Here is a 15,465-nt window from a genome sequence, read left to right on the forward strand (position 1 = left end):
TTGATGAATTTATTTGAAGCTATCGAAATGAGAATTTGGCAGCTGAGGAAAAAAACCTCGTAAACCAAAACTAAGAACTGATCTCATTTAGGCCACACTTGTTCTCGTTCAAATAAGAAAAGAGCCGGACCAACCACACATGTGCTTGGTTGACTACTTGTTCTGCCACGATTAGTGAGCATCGTTCTGGATTCATCCTATTGGAGTCAGTTTACTTGTTATTATGTTCTCAAAAATACATCAGTGCATGGCTGTGCCTGAGAAATCTGTTCAGCATTTTCATGTGGGAATTACATAAAGCACCACCTGGTGGTGAAGGGTTGTAAAAATACTTTGATGTTACTGACTGATAATGAGCTGCATTTTGAGTTTAATGATAAGTTGCTGTCAGGGATAAACTGCCTGAACAAGCAAGAATGCATGCAGGAGTTTTTCACAGTTTGGCATTTTGCATCACAAAAAGAAGAAGGTTAAAAGACAATTTAAATGAAAGAAAAAAGAACTTTCAGCTTTTCCAGCATCTTAAAAAATTTTTCTATCAAAATCAGCATTGTTATTTTGATTTTATTTGTTATTAAATGTTATTTTTTCTTTTTGCAGACCCTGCTCCAGAATAATGCCAGCGCTATGTTCCTTAACACCCAGCTTAGTGGGACTGAGTTGCGCGTGTCAGACATAGCAGCATTCCTCTCTAAGACCTCAGTTAACAAAAAACACGCAGGATCGGTCTACACCTGGAGAGACGTCTTCAATGAAACCAACCACGCCATACAGACCATTTCTCGTTTCATGGAGGTTAGTGTTAATAAAAGGATGTATTAGCAAAAAGTGCACAACAAACTGTCATGTGCTGCCATGTTTTTTGAGATTTTGGGATTAAAGCCATAATAACGTGAGTCTGAAGTTATGTCTGTAGAATAGGTGTTCATGCATGCAGAAAAATAACAGCTAATTTCACATTTTTTGGCATCACAGTACAAATCTGCCATCATCTTCGACTGTTCAGTGCATTTGAACTGCTTTCAGATCCTCACAGCTATTTACTTCCCATATATAGATAATTTTATTACTGTAATTGATCATTTTAGTGTGAATCTCAATGTGAATCTGACCTGGTTTTGTCTGACCTGTTGTCTCTAGCCACTGCGGATAATGTTATTAAATGCACAAATGCAATACAAATCACTTAAAAAGCCTCACTTAGGGTCAATTACATGTTCAGCAAAATCACAAACAACTCACTGACCTACTGACTGTTTCACCCTTTAAGATCATATGATGTGTGAAGCTTCTTGCACTGTGAACTGTGTCGAGGACAACCGTACACAGTCAAAAATGACATACATATGTAGCATATGGTGTATTTTAATTGTTATCGTCCACCCACATTTCATTATGCTTTCTAGCTTTCTGTTGGCACAGTAGAGACTTGCTGTGGGAGGATCTGGTACAAGTCTGCTTCTGTCAACTAAAAAAGTCTGAAGCTAATCTGTAGGAGCTCTCAACAAATCAGCTAAACAATCCTGGTGTGGTTACAAAAGCACCTGAGTTTGTGCAATCAGGTGTAAAGTTCATTGCTGTTTTCCAGTTTAAATAAATGTAATTCTGAGAAACTGTGTGACTACTTGAGCTGAAACTTTTTTAGCATTCGTAAGAGCTGAGTAGTTTGTTTTGGAGCTGTTAAGGACTTAACACTTGAACTGGATGTCTGCAGGCTGATGGCGTCTTCAGTATGAACACTTTTCAGATAAAAGTTATTGCAAGAGTGCCTTTTTTCTAGCTAAACTGTAATTAAAACCATTCTTTATCAAAATCCTTCAGTGTGTGAACCTGGACAAGCTGGAGCCAGTGGCTAATGAGGAGCGATTGGTCAACAAGTCCATGGGTCTTCTTGATAACCAGAGGTTTTGGGCTGGAATCGTGTTTCCTGACATTGCCCACAACAACAGCACTGACCTGCCACCCAATGTCAATTACAAAATTCGTATGGACATCGATAATGTGGAGAGAACAAACAAGATTAAAGACGGGTAAGTGGCCGTGTTGACCAGACGTTTTTTTATTTATTTTCCCTTTTCCTTTGACCCTCTTGATTTTCATCTTGTTTTGCAGATATTGGGACCCTGGTCCCAGGGCAGACCCCTTTGAGGACCTGCGGTATGTCTGGGGTGGGTTTTCCTACCTGCAGGATGTAATCGAACAAGGAATTATCAGAGCTGTCACCGGCACCAAGCAGAAGACAGGAATCTACATTCAGCAGATGCCCTACCCCTGCTACGTTGATGATATGTAAGTGAATGCTGTGGTTAAAAAAAGAATGTGTTTCAGTTCTACAGAGGATATGTGTGTAACATTCAATGCGCTTTTTCAGATTCCTGCGTGTGATGAGTCGGTCAATGCCTCTTTTCATGACCTTGGCATGGATGTACTCAGTAGCTATCATCATCAAGGGAGTGGTATACGAGAAAGAGGCACGTCTCAAAGAGACTATGAGAATCATGGGACTGAACAACGGCACCCTTTGGCTCAGCTGGTTCATCAGCAGTTTAATCCCCCTGCTGATCAGCGCTGGGTTGTTGGTGATGTTATTGAAGGTTGGTGCAGCCACAGGCACACACACGTATGCCCAATATGTCACCATGAAGGAATGTCAGCAAATTATAGAAAACAAGTGAACATGCTCGCACTGATCATTGCAGATGTTCATACTCAGCACAATTAAGTCACTCTTTTTCCATGATGTCTCCAAATTTAATTAAAAGGTGGAAAACAACTGACATCATTCTTTTCTCTCCCTGTCTCTTTTGTCTGACGTCCTTCTCAGATGGGTAACCTGCTGCCTTACAGTGACTCCGGCGTTGTGTTTCTCTTCCTGGGATCGTTTGGCGTAGTTACCATCATGCAGTGCTTTCTCATCAGCACGCTGTTTTCTCGTGCCAACTTGGCAGCCGCCTGCGGTGGCATTATATACTTCACTCTCTACCTGCCCTACGTGCTTTGTGTTGCCTGGCAGGACTACGTGGGCTTTGGAGCAAAAATTGTTGTGGTGTGTTGAATAGATTTAATTACACACTTATGAATACAAACATGATTCTTTTGCATTTTGTACTCTTTGTCTTAAAATATTACTTCTATGTTTGAATATAGTGATTAAAAACAAGCTTGCTGTATGCAGGCATAATTTTCTGTCCTAAAATTTGAATGCTCTTTCATTTTCACAGAGTCTCCTTTCTCCTGTGGCTTTCGGTTTTGGATGTGAGTACTTTGCCCTCTTTGAGGAGCAAGGAGTGGGAATACAGTGGTCAAACCTACTTGCCAGCCCTCTAGAGGAAGACAGCTACAACCTGACCACCTCCATCTGCCTCATGCTGTTTGACGCTGTGTTGTACGGAATAATGACCTGGTACATTGAAGCTGTGTTCCCTGGTGAGTTGTGCAAAAACTTTGCAGTTTGGGTATTTTTCCCTTTAGCGGACAAATTGCACATGAGCAATATGAATTATTTGACAAGCAATACATTCTGTTACAGGTCAGTATGGGATCCCTAGGCCCTGGTATTTTCCCTTCACTAGGACATATTGGTGTGGAGAAAAAGAGAACAAGAACATCTCCACCCCTCTGTCAAAGAAGGGTAACGCTGATGGTACATATCATAATCATTATTATCATAATTTTTAGATATACAACACATCTTCACTTTAAACTACTTAAAGTTTGGATGGCATACCAGGATAAATTATGCTGTTTTTTTGTGTCTGATTTGCAGCTGTCTGCATTGAGGAAGAGCCAAGCCACATAGAGCCAGGTGTTTACATTGAGAATCTCGTGAAGATCTACAGCCATGGAAACAAACTGGCCGTGGACGGGCTGTCCCTGAGATTCTATGAGGGACAGATCACCTCCTTCCTCGGACACAATGGAGCTGGCAAAACCACAACTATGTAAGATAGTGCACATGTTGTCTACAGTACTCCCAAGTTTTGCTGAGCTGAGAGTTTGACACTTGATAAAGGATTTAAAAGTTTGCTCAGCTGAAGTGCTGACTGTATTTTTGTGTTTCCTTCTTGTTTCTGATCAAGGTCAATCCTGACAGGGCTGTTTCCACCCACCTCTGGCACAGCCTACATTCTCGGCAAAGACATTCGTTCTGAACTCAGCACAATCCGGCAGAATCTGGGTGTATGCCCTCAACACAACGTACTTTTCAGCATGTACGTATGCGTTACTGGGGGACAGACTTTTGTGGAAACTTTCAGTCTTTTGTGCTTTGGCTGTTAAGTGAACTGTTGCTTGCTGTAATGCAGGTTGACAGTCGAGGAACACATCTGGTTCTACGCCCGCCTGAAGGGTCTTTCAGAGGAGAAGGTGAAGGCGGAAATGGAACAAATTGTGAATGATGTTGGACTGCCTCACAAACGAAAGTCTCGCACAAGCACCCTGTCCGGTCAGTTTAAATTTGATTTATTTCAGTGGGCAGGTTGTGCAAAGGGATTTTCTGTTTAACGCTTCTACAGAAAGTCTGTCTCTGACTTTTATTTCTTGATGTCTTTTTAGGTGGGATGCAGAGGAAGCTGTCAGTGGCCTTGGCTTTTGTTGGTGGTTCAAAGGTTGTGATTCTGGATGAACCCACAGCTGGTGTTGATCCCTACGCACGCAGGGGCATCTGGGATCTCTTGCTCAAATACAGACAAGGTAACTAGATCTGATATTGTCTTAGCTTGTTATTTTTGTAGTTTTACATAGAATTTGAGTCAAGAAATCCACCCCCAAGAATGAAATGACAAATTCAGTTTTTTCTATTCTTAGGCCGCACTATCATCCTGTCCACTCATCACATGGACGAGGCTGACATCCTGGGTGACCGCATTGCCATCATTTCGCACGGGAAGCTGTGTTGCGTAGGCTCCTCTCTTTTCCTGAAGACCCACTTGGGGACAGGCTACTACCTGACCCTGGTCAAGAGAGACTATGACTTGACACTACAGTCATGCAGGAATTCTGCCAGCACAGTCTCCTATAGCAAGAAAACAGAAAAGGTACAAGAAATGTAAAAAGCAATATTAAGCTTTTTCAAATGAAGAAAAAAAAACTTTCTGTATCATTAATACAGAAATATACTCTACTATAGTAAAATAGAAAATATACATGCTGATTGCTAATGAAGGACAACTGATTTAGTCTTTTTCTTCCCTCTTAACATTGTCTTGTCTTTTAAACAGGAGGACAATGTATCAGAAAGCAGTTCAGATGCTGGTCTTGGCAGTGAACCAGAAAGTGAAACCACTACTATTGGTAAGAATCAATAACAAAGTGGCTGTCTTTCTTATAAAATTAAGCCCACATTATCAGTTTGAGCTCCAAAAAGGAAAGCTGTAATGTAAAATGACCTCTGTCCGTTTACTAACTTCTCACTCTCTCTGCTTTTTCTTCCCCACAGATGTCTCCCTCATTTCCAATGTGATTTTCAAGCATGTCCCTGAGGCTCGCCTGGTGGAGGATCTCGGCCATGAACTCGCCTATGTCTTGCCCTACCAGGCTGCAAAAGATGGCGCCTTTGTGGAGCTCTTTCATGAGCTTGATGACCGACTGACTGACTTGGGAATCTCAAGTTATGGAATATCTGATACCACCCTAGAAGAAGTAAGATACTACATTTTCATTTGGTTGGAGTTAACTTTTTTTACATATTTATATGTCATTTGCATTATTTTTTGCAGTCTGTTTTCACCTTAGCCAGTATTTTAATTTATTTCCCTCTAACTCTTCAGATTTTCTTGAAAGTGGCTGAGGACAGTGGAGTGGATTCAGTTGAGCTCTCAGGTAAATCTGGGATATTTATTCCAACATTTCCACACCTAACGTCTCCTATGCAATCTACATTATAACACCATTTGTTGGTAAACATTAGATGAAATAATTAGAAATTAAATGCTGTGTACACTGAGTCTTAAATAAGAAGCATCAGGGAACATAGAAAAGACAAAACAATGGAATTTAAATAGTTTAGCTCAGCTCACTGATTCTCATGTGGCTGCAGATGGAGTCGTGCCCACCAGAACCCGTCGTCGTCATGCGTTCGGAGATCACCAGAGCTGCCTGAAACCCTTCACTGAGGATGACTTTGATTTCAATGACTCTGAAGGTGACCCAGGTAGAAATGGATTACCCAGCATGAAGTGCAGTGATAGCAAAGATCTTTTTCGCTATCATTCATCAAATCTTTCAGCCTATGCTTGTACCTAAAGTTTCATTTTACCAGATATATAAATATAAACAAAATTACAAATTTGCAGACATTAAGTTATTACAATCCATGTGTCACAAGTTATGTTTCCATGTTGTCACACTGCAGTTTTGCTGATGGGTATCATGTTGTCTGTGTTCAGAATCCCGTGAGACCGACTGGCTTAGTGGAACAGATGGCAAAGGGTCATACCAAGTGAAAGGCTGGAGTCTGAAGAGACAGCAGTTTGTAGCACTACTGTGGAAACGATTCCTCTATGCTCGACGCTCTAGGAAGGGCTTTTTTGCCCAGGTATACTGGCATTAAACCCACATATATGGGCTCTACACACAGTGCTAGCCATTATATGAATGTTTATGCCTCGCTCAATCATGAGGCTCTTCCTAACTACTAACTTAATTGCCCCTTGGGGATAAATAAAAGTCTTTCTGATGCTGATTCTGATTCTATAAAATAATAGCTGTATTTTTCTCTTTTAACATCAGTGCTGTTATCTTTCAGATTGTGCTTCCGGCAGTGTTTGTGTGTATTGCCTTGGTCTTCAGCCTGATCGTTCCTCCATTTGGAAAGTACCCCAGCCTGGCTCTGGATCCTGGCATGTATGGAGAACAGTTTACCTTCATCAGGTAAGATAAAATCTGTCTGCAAAGAACTTTAATCCATTGTTTTGCAAAATAGCCCATTTTTCTCAGCCCATTAAAGATGTAAAACGTTACATAACGCTGCCTATCCTTTAGTGTTCTTACCAAAGCTGTAAATGCTAAGTAGAATTTTGTGACGATGTTCTTTTAACATGTATTTCTCCTACTTTTAGAGATAGTTTAAAATGGCATGTGTTATTAAAAGGAATGTGTTTTGTTTGTGCCTTTGCAGTAATGACATGCCTGAAGACCCTCATACCAACAATCTGCTTGGAGCTCTGACAGCAGAACCTGGCTTTGGAACACGCTGCATGGAAGGACAGCCAATACCGTGAGTTAACTTACATTTAGGAAAAATATTTAGATCTATATTATAGATCGTGTAAGAATCAGTCAGAATTTCAGGAAGAATGCTTAATGCATATGGACAAATTGGAGATTTTAATATGAGCGCCCTCTTTATGCTCCAGGGACATTCCCTGCACTGCAGTTCAAGATGAGTGGTCGGTCCCTCAAGTCTCTCAAAGTGTGAAGGACATGTTTGACAAAGGAAATTGGACCATGCAGAATCCGTCTCCATTGTGTGAGTGCAGCTGCGAAGGGCGCAAGAGGATGCTGCCCGAGTGTCCATCTGGAGCTGGGGGGCTTCCACCACCACAGGTTAGAGTTCTTTCCTTCTCATTGTTACCAAAGCACTTGCTCATAGGGGGTCATATGATTATATTTTCTCTGTTTTCTTTGTATTATTCTAGGGTCTTTACTTTACAACATAAATTACCTTGAGGCGACTGTTGTTGTGATTTGGCTCTGTATAAATAAATAATTGAAATTGAGATGGCAAATAAAATCTAAAACCAGTTAAAACAAAAGTCATATAATAAGTGTGAGCAACCAACTAGATGAATAATGAACACGAAATAACTGATTTGTCTGTTTTTGTATCCAGATGAAGCTCAGTGAGACAGACACTCTGCAGAATTTGACAGGCAGAAACGTTTCAGACTATCTGGTTAAGACCTACGCTCAGATCATTGGCAAGAGGTAACACTCCTCTGACATGTTATTATTATTTACCTTGATTTTTTTTTAATGCAAATTGTTCTCATTCAAGCAACTATCAAGCACTGAGTAATTTCTTTTCCTTTCTTACAGCCTGAAGAACAAGATCTGGGTCAACGAGTTCAGGTACAGTAACAGACATGATGCATCTTTAGTTCCTTCACAAATCAATAATACTGAGTGAGTGCTTCTCCGCTGTGTCCTTTCAAAGTATTAAAATGGCTGTAATCTATTGCAGATATGGCGGATTCTCATTAGGTGCAAGGAGTTCACAATTTCTGGCCCACGCAGATGAAACTGATCGGGCAATTGCTCAGCTGAGGAGACGTTTCCATCTTGAAAGAGTAAGAGATTTTATTACATTATGTACTACATAATCCATAAACCGTTCCATAATGGCCTGCTTTGATTTTGTCGGGATAAGACTCTTACAGGGGGTCTGTCTGTGCTGTTATAATTACAGCTGTACTGATGATAAACATGGTATCTTATTACAAGTCTGAGCAGTGTCAGTTTACACATGTGCTAAAAAAGACTTGGCTCACTTCTTCTGTCTGCTGCCTCGCCCATTCTCCAGGGAGCTGCAGCAGATCGTTTCTTTCACAGTCTTTCCAGTTTCATCCAAGGATTGGACACCAAGAATAACGTCAAGGTTAGCACACACACGCACACATGCACACACGAGACAGCAGTTATACAACAGCACGTGGCTCTGGACATTACAGTTAAGCCTCCTTGATCAATTCCTTCAACAGTGCCATTGTTAAACCTGCAGCTTGCACACAAAATGTGTAGTACTCAACCTACATGCTATTTATGTTGAGTATGTCATAGATAATGAACATTACATAGATTCCCCTCCACATTGGTGAGATTTATTGCCCTATGTTTTCTTTCTTACAGAGTATCAAGTAATGTGTATTTTTCTTGTACTTGTACTTTCACATTTTAAATGCAAATGGTGTCTGGCACTATTTGGTGTCCAAAATAACAGCAAATGCACTATAACATTAGAACCTAAGTGGGTTTTTTTAAGTGCTACTTTGACTGTGGAAAGATAATAAGTGCTCAAGAGGGGGTAAAATAAATGAATGCTGTAGACTTTCTTTACTCTTACAGACTTGTAACACTTAGCTGATCTCCAAGCTGCTGTTTTATGTCTAAGCTCCTTTTATTTAGTCTCTAATGTTACATCAAGTGAAACTCTCACAATTGCCTCTCTTAATGCAGATTTGGTTTAACAACAAAGGCTGGCACAGCATTGGTTCCTTCCTCAATGTGATGAACAACGCCATTCTACGGGTCAGTCTGCCAGGTGGAAAAGACCCCACAAAGTTTGGCATCACTGCCTACAATCATCCACTCAACCTCACCAAGGAGCAGCTCTCACAAGTCGCGTTGTGAGTATTACAGTGACTACAGTGCTGAATTCAAAGGTTTAACTATCTCTTTGGCCTCTCCTTACTCCCGTTGTGTCTTTTGTTATTTCTTTTCCAGGATGACAACATCGGTGGACGTGCTCGTGTCCATTTGCGTCATCTTCGCCATGTCCTTTGTGCCCGCCAGTTTTGTGGTCTTTCTCATCCAAGAGAGAGTGAACAAGGCTAAACACATGCACTTCATTAGTGGAGTACAACCCTTCCTCTACTGGCTGGCCAACTTTGTCTGGGATATGGTAAGTCATTTTAGTTTTTCGAAACTTAAGGTTCATTTGGCTCAAGACTTGAAAAAGACTTGAAAACCACAGTCGTGATACAACATCTAGCTTATTGAAAGTACATTTTTTTATCCCATTTGCAGTGTAACTACATCGTTCCCGCCACACTGGTGATCATCATCTTTGTGTGTTTCCAACAAGACGCCTACGTCTCCTCCACCAATCTGCCTGTGCTGGCTCTGCTGCTGCTACTATATGGGTAAATTAGGCACAAACACAATTTCTTTGTCTCTTTCCGTTTTTGTTTATCTTTAACCTGTTTTCATATAAAATTCTGTTTGTGTCTTTTTTCAGATGGTCAATCACCCCTCTGATGTACCCAGCTTCATTTTTCTTTAAAATACCCAGCACAGCCTACGTGGTTCTTACTAGCGTCAACATACTGATAGGAATCAACGGCAGCGTGTCCACATTTGTTCTCGAGCTGTTTGGAAGCAATGTAAGCAGTTATTAGTAGCAGGAGACTTGTAAATTTGTAAGGAATTACTCAAAAATATCTAGAGTTGCAGGTTTTTGAATGACTGACATTGAATTTTCAACCTTTCTTGGCTAAATGCTGCCTTCATTCCTCCTTCAGGAAATCGGTGGCATTAATGATATCCTGAAGAATGTGTTCCTCATCTTCCCTCACTTCTGCTTGGGAAGAGGACTTATTGACATGGTGAAGAATCAAGCAATGGCTGATGCTCTGGAGAGATTCGGTAAACACAGCAGGCAGTTGTTAACTACAGCAATAAATGTGTTCTTATTAGTTTTTGACAAGGTACGAAAAATAAGTGTTTGTTCCTAAAATGTATGTCCTGTTGTAGGTGAAAACCGGTTCCGCTCTCCTCTGGCCTGGGACATGGTTGGAAAGAACTTGTTTGCAATGGCCATTGAGGGTGTTGTCTTCTTCTGTATAACCGTCCTCATTCAGTATCACTTCTGCTTCAAGGCCAGGTGGGGGAAACTTATTACATACATGTGATTATTCTGTTTTAAATGCATTAAACTTTGTTCTCCATATCACAACACTCAGACTTAACTCCTTTCCTCCGTAACTTTCAGGTCATCCACTAGTCATCTGAAGCCCATCGGAGAGGAAGACGAGGATGTGGCAAGAGAGCGACAGCGGATCCTCAGCGGTGGAGGACAGTCAGACATCCTGGAGCTCAGACAGCTCACCAAGATTTACAAGCGTAAACAGAAGCCAGCAGTGGACCGGCTGTGTGTTGGCATCCCTCCTGGAGAGGTATTGCTGTCTTTTAGCTTTTATACATATGAGGATGAGTAATTTCTTTTTCAGTTAAGGATTAGCAAATGGCATTTTGAATGTGAAATATTAAGTAGAATATATTCTTCCTCTTTCCTGCAGTGTTTTGGTTTGCTGGGGGTGAATGGAGCAGGAAAAACCAGCACCTTCAAAATGCTGACAGGAGATTCTGTGGTAACAAGTGGCGAGGCCTACCTGGCTGGCAAGAGGTGAGAGACAAGAAAAGACGTCATATCATACGACACTATGTAGATTACAACACTACTTAATTCATGAAAAGGTGTTACATTTCAGGTTTCTTTTTCTTTCTTCATATCACTTAAAAAAAACACTTTAATCTATTTTCTCTTACTGCAGTGTAACCACAGAGATAGATGAAGTCCATCAGAACATGGGCTACTGTCCTCAGTTTGATGCTATCAATGACCTACTGACTGGCAGAGAGCATCTCGAGTTTTATGCTATCCTGAGAGGAGTGCCCGAGAAGGAAGTCTGTGAGGTCAGCAACAAGCATACACACGTGATACATATTTGCCTTTTACACGTAAACTACACCTATAATTCTACTTGTGCAGTGTTGTTGTTTGTTTGGGTTTTTTTCCTATTTTATATTTCAACTAGACACTTTACCTGATAATGATAACACTTTCAGCCATGATATGATGTTTCAGCCAGAAGTCAGTTTAACACACGCAAAACTCTAACCCTCCACTAGGTGGCAGACTGGGGCATCCGTAAACTGGGTTTGATGAAGTATGTGGACAAGGCAGCTGGCAGCTACAGTGGAGGAAATATGAGGAAACTGTCTACTGCTATTGCTCTAATAGGAGGACCACCTGTTGTGTTTCTGGTCAGTGAAACTAATAATAACAATAATAATAAAGCATTGCTGAATGTTAAAGCTCCTAAAGTCAGTGAACTGTCTCGTAAATATGATTGTGTAGCAGCAGCTGAGTACCTGCTCTTACATGTTCGCAGGATGAACCAACTACAGGCATGGACCCCAAGGCACGTCGTGCTCTCTGGAACGCCATCCTGAGCATCATCAAAGAGGGGCGATCTGTAGTCCTGACCTCTCACAGGTTCGACAGGCCCTTCCGGTCCATGTGTTTGTTTACCTGGACATTCTTTCTTTTTTTTTCTTTTTTTTCTAATTCCCCCCTTATGAATATCTTTCTTATGTGTCTTGTAATAGTATGGAGGAGTGTGAAGCTCTTTGCACCAGGATGGCCATCATGGTCAACGGCAGGTTCCGCTGTCTGGGCAGCGTGCAGCATCTCAAAAACAGGTCAGACCACAAAAAATCACCTCTCACAACATTGTAGCTCACAAAAAGTCGTTTTACACTTTTAGCAAGATTAATGGTATTATTTTATGTTTATGACTATATATGGCAGCAATCCTGATTCTGTATTTCTGTCAGCTGATTCATATGAAGGAAAGACTGGTCTTCAGCCCCATAGCAGGGGAAAAAAACTGAATGTATATATATTTAATATACTTGTTAGATTTGGAGATGGCTACACAATCATCCTACGGGTGGCGGGACCAGACCCAGACCTTAGGCCAGTAATGGACTTCATAGAAAGGGAGCTACCAGGGAGCACGTTGAAGGAGAAGCACCGCAACATGCTCCAGTACCAGCTTCCCTCATCCCTCACCTCTCTCGCCCGAATCTTCTCCCTGCTCTCAAAGAACAAAGAGGCTCTCAGCATAGAGGACTACTCTGTTTCTCAGACCACTTTAGACCAAGTAAGCAAACTTACAAACAATCATTATGAACATCCAACTTCAATTTAAGCATGCTCATTTGTTTTTCCTCTTCTTCGCCCTCCTTTTCCAGGTGTTCGTAAATTTTGCCAAGGACCAAAGTGACGAGGACCACTTGAAAGATGTCCATCTGAGCAAGCGGGACGCTGTTGTAGTGGACATTTCCCAGCTGAACTCTTTTCTCACAGACAACAAGACCAGGGAGAGCTGTGTCTGATTCCACAACATACCATCTGTGGGAGTTGCAATGCTTCGCCCACCCTCCCCACGACCGAGAAAAGATGGACCACTAAACTCTGGGGAGACAGACTGCGTTCATTTTTTTTTTCTACTTTTTAGTCTTTTTCAATTGTCATCATTTCTCAGTGGACCTGCATTTCAATGCACAGCCTCTTGAAAAGGCAGAGACTGCAGGTATTGTGACAGACACTGAAACAATGAAAGCTCAATGCAAATCAATGCAAGAAATATATATATAATTATGTTTTAAGATGACGAGATATTTCTGTGAGGGTAGGAGACAGGTGCTTCTCCTTCACTAGATTGACAGAAAGAAAGGAAAGACTCAGAACACTTGAACTGACAGCAGAATTTTAATGCTGTATTAGACTGGAAAGCATGTGTAGCCTAGCTACCCACTCAATGGGCAAGACCCAGGGGACGGCAGAAGATCTCTCAGTTTTAAACCCCTTTCCTAAAGTAGTTAGCTGTGGTCAGTGAGGGTGTTAATATATTTGCCTGTATGGAGAAATCAGGATGATATAAAAAAACAAATTTGGATCAGTCACTGCCAGCTGTTAAATCTGTTCAACCTTTTTAACCTGGTTAAAAACAGACTGACTGCTTTTTTATTCAGGGTCAAACCTTTCTAGATTTCTTTTCATTACCAAGCGCAGTTTGGGGGATTTTTTTCTATATCAAATGATGGTTAAAAAAAAAGCTTTTACAATCCACTTTTAGTCACAAATGTGCAATCATCAGCATAGTAATTTTTACTAATTACATTTTTAAAGGTAATTTAATTCCTCCAGGCAAACATAACCTTGACAGAGTTACTTTTATTCAAATAACAATTAAGAACTGCTAACCAAGTTGTTTTGTTTTTATTTGTCGTACTTGGTGTCCTTGACATTGTCCAGCATAGTGCCTAAACTGGTGGAGACAGAAATTTGAGCACTCCATTAAAACAACAATGTATGTAGGCTGCCAAGGAATGTATAAGACAGATACCAACATGCATCAAAGCACAAAAAAAGCCCAATTTCTTTGTGTGTATAGAGAAACTTGACTGTTTTGTTTTAAAGTGTGTCCTTCATCGTGAAAAAACATCAACAACAACAAAAAAAATCTTGTGGTTCTTTGTTATATGCACAAGATGTACAGTCTGCTATGCTGGCTTGTTACTCACTCTGTCCTGTTCGGACAAAGGAGGGCTAAGGATTACTGAAGAATTTTTGAAAGTCAAATGGAAATATATAGTGCATGCTTTCCAATGGGCCACACACCTGGACTGTCTGGCCTTTTTTCTGTGTACCAAAGCATGCCGCCAGATCTGAGTGTGACCAGGATGTGCTTTTATAAACATCAGTGCGAGGGTACCACGGAAGCTTTTCAGACCTGAGCCAGTGCCGATGTGGATATTATGTACAGTAGCAATTTTGTGACGTCAAGTCGAAAAAAAAGATGTTACCAGTGGAGTGAACAAACAGTATCTGTGCCAAATGAAGATGAATATGTATCCTTAACCAACCAGCATAATCTGGAGGAGGCAAATGTTTTTTAAAGTTTGTGTTGTGCTTTTATCCATCAGCTCAGTCAAAATCCTCCTATTCTCATTGTCAACAGCGTGAAACAAACTTGTGCTCTCATTCAGTCTTATTTAGACTGCAAGTTCTTTCTATCCTCTGGTCATGTTGCCAAATTCTACTCTGTCCACGTCCATAAACTGCCACACTGAAGGTATCTGTGCTGTCAGTAGCTCTGATATAGGACAAGCTGTTGAGATATTTTGTTTATAAGAGCTAGTCAGTAAGCCAGGCTAAAATCGAGGACCATGTCAATTAATACTTATGCTTGTAATGCTTTATAGTTCAGAAGTCCAATCCAGGCTTTAAGGTGATAACAGGTGCTCTGTTTCACGCGGAATCTCGGAAGGGGGTTCCAATATCTCGGGGATAACTGCTCTGGGGCTGACTCTGTTACCAACACAAAGGGTCTGATCCCCATCCCACCAAACCCCTGTTTTAAATTTGAGCACTTTATAGGTTTAGTATAGTCTTTTATTTCAACTATTTTAAAGTGGAAATCATGGCAAAAGAGACATGTAAAAACAAATCTCTGCACTGGAATACAGACAAAACAAAGTTAATCCACTGCATAAAACGATTTGTTTGAAACTTGAAATAGAGAACAAAGGCTTACATGTGATCGTGAGAAATGAGTGAAATAGTCAAAAGCAGAGATAGTAGCAAGTTAACGAGAGAGCGAGACAGTACTAAGGTAGGGATTTTTCTCTTCTCATGCTCAATATTATTATTTGTTTACATTTTTAAGTATTATGGCCGTTTGTGGTTGTTACCCATTATGTATAGTTATTCTTTACAGTAATAAATTCATACATTTTCAAAAAAAAAAAAAGGTTCACGATGTGATTACTTTGACTTTGCTTTCACAGTACCTGTGTGCTAGATTAAAAAAAGAAAAAAAGGGTGGGCTTGTCACATGGAAGTTTGTAGCTACTGGATGAACAAAAGATCAGTTTATGTTTGGGTGTGTGGGTTAA

At 40.7% G+C, this 15,465-nt stretch overlaps 1 protein-coding gene across 2 annotated transcripts in view; it reads left to right on the forward strand.

Moving 5' to 3' along the window:
* Window positions 1-15,272, forward strand: part of LOC146630859 (phospholipid-transporting ATPase ABCA1-like) — a 32,143-nt gene extending 16,871 nt beyond the window's left edge. The window contains exons 12-49 of one of the 2 annotated variants that reach the window (XM_085354998.1): window positions 601-795; window positions 1,822-2,030; window positions 2,113-2,289; window positions 2,372-2,594; window positions 2,825-3,046; window positions 3,222-3,426; window positions 3,530-3,643; window positions 3,767-3,941; window positions 4,080-4,211; window positions 4,305-4,444; window positions 4,555-4,692; window positions 4,807-5,036; window positions 5,220-5,292; window positions 5,438-5,640; window positions 5,769-5,820; window positions 6,038-6,151; window positions 6,387-6,535; window positions 6,746-6,870; window positions 7,118-7,216; window positions 7,356-7,545; window positions 7,832-7,926; window positions 8,038-8,070; window positions 8,183-8,288; window positions 8,522-8,596; window positions 9,175-9,344; window positions 9,442-9,619; window positions 9,745-9,860; window positions 9,956-10,100; window positions 10,239-10,362; window positions 10,471-10,600; window positions 10,709-10,892; window positions 11,016-11,122; window positions 11,271-11,412; window positions 11,629-11,763; window positions 11,892-11,995; window positions 12,109-12,201; window positions 12,422-12,665; window positions 12,757-15,272. In XM_085354998.1, coding sequence (XP_085211124.1) covers window positions 601-795; window positions 1,822-2,030; window positions 2,113-2,289; window positions 2,372-2,594; window positions 2,825-3,046; window positions 3,222-3,426; window positions 3,530-3,643; window positions 3,767-3,941; window positions 4,080-4,211; window positions 4,305-4,444; window positions 4,555-4,692; window positions 4,807-5,036; window positions 5,220-5,292; window positions 5,438-5,640; window positions 5,769-5,820; window positions 6,038-6,151; window positions 6,387-6,535; window positions 6,746-6,870; window positions 7,118-7,216; window positions 7,356-7,545; window positions 7,832-7,926; window positions 8,038-8,070; window positions 8,183-8,288; window positions 8,522-8,596; window positions 9,175-9,344; window positions 9,442-9,619; window positions 9,745-9,860; window positions 9,956-10,100; window positions 10,239-10,362; window positions 10,471-10,600; window positions 10,709-10,892; window positions 11,016-11,122; window positions 11,271-11,412; window positions 11,629-11,763; window positions 11,892-11,995; window positions 12,109-12,201; window positions 12,422-12,665; window positions 12,757-12,900 — 5,490 coding nt within the window. In that variant the 3' untranslated portion in view covers window positions 12,901-15,272. The remainder of the gene's footprint in view (window positions 1-600; window positions 796-1,821; window positions 2,031-2,112; window positions 2,290-2,371; window positions 2,595-2,824; window positions 3,047-3,221; window positions 3,427-3,529; window positions 3,644-3,766; window positions 3,942-4,079; window positions 4,212-4,304; window positions 4,445-4,554; window positions 4,693-4,806; window positions 5,037-5,219; window positions 5,293-5,437; window positions 5,641-5,768; window positions 5,821-6,037; window positions 6,152-6,386; window positions 6,536-6,745; window positions 6,871-7,117; window positions 7,217-7,355; window positions 7,546-7,831; window positions 7,927-8,037; window positions 8,071-8,182; window positions 8,289-8,521; window positions 8,597-9,174; window positions 9,345-9,441; window positions 9,620-9,744; window positions 9,861-9,955; window positions 10,101-10,238; window positions 10,363-10,470; window positions 10,601-10,708; window positions 10,893-11,015; window positions 11,123-11,270; window positions 11,413-11,628; window positions 11,764-11,891; window positions 11,996-12,108; window positions 12,202-12,421; window positions 12,666-12,756) is intronic. The other variant, XM_085354999.1, reaches the window with a different exon arrangement.
* The last annotated feature ends 193 nt before the right edge of the window (window positions 15,273-15,465 follow it).

Source organism: Diplotaxodon limnothrissa, linkage group LG6 (assembly GCF_057381915.1).
Source record: "Diplotaxodon limnothrissa isolate DT_005_m linkage group LG6, D_limnothrissa_male_GT1.1, whole genome shotgun sequence".
Lineage (NCBI taxonomy): Eukaryota > Metazoa > Chordata > Actinopteri > Cichliformes > Cichlidae > Diplotaxodon > Diplotaxodon limnothrissa.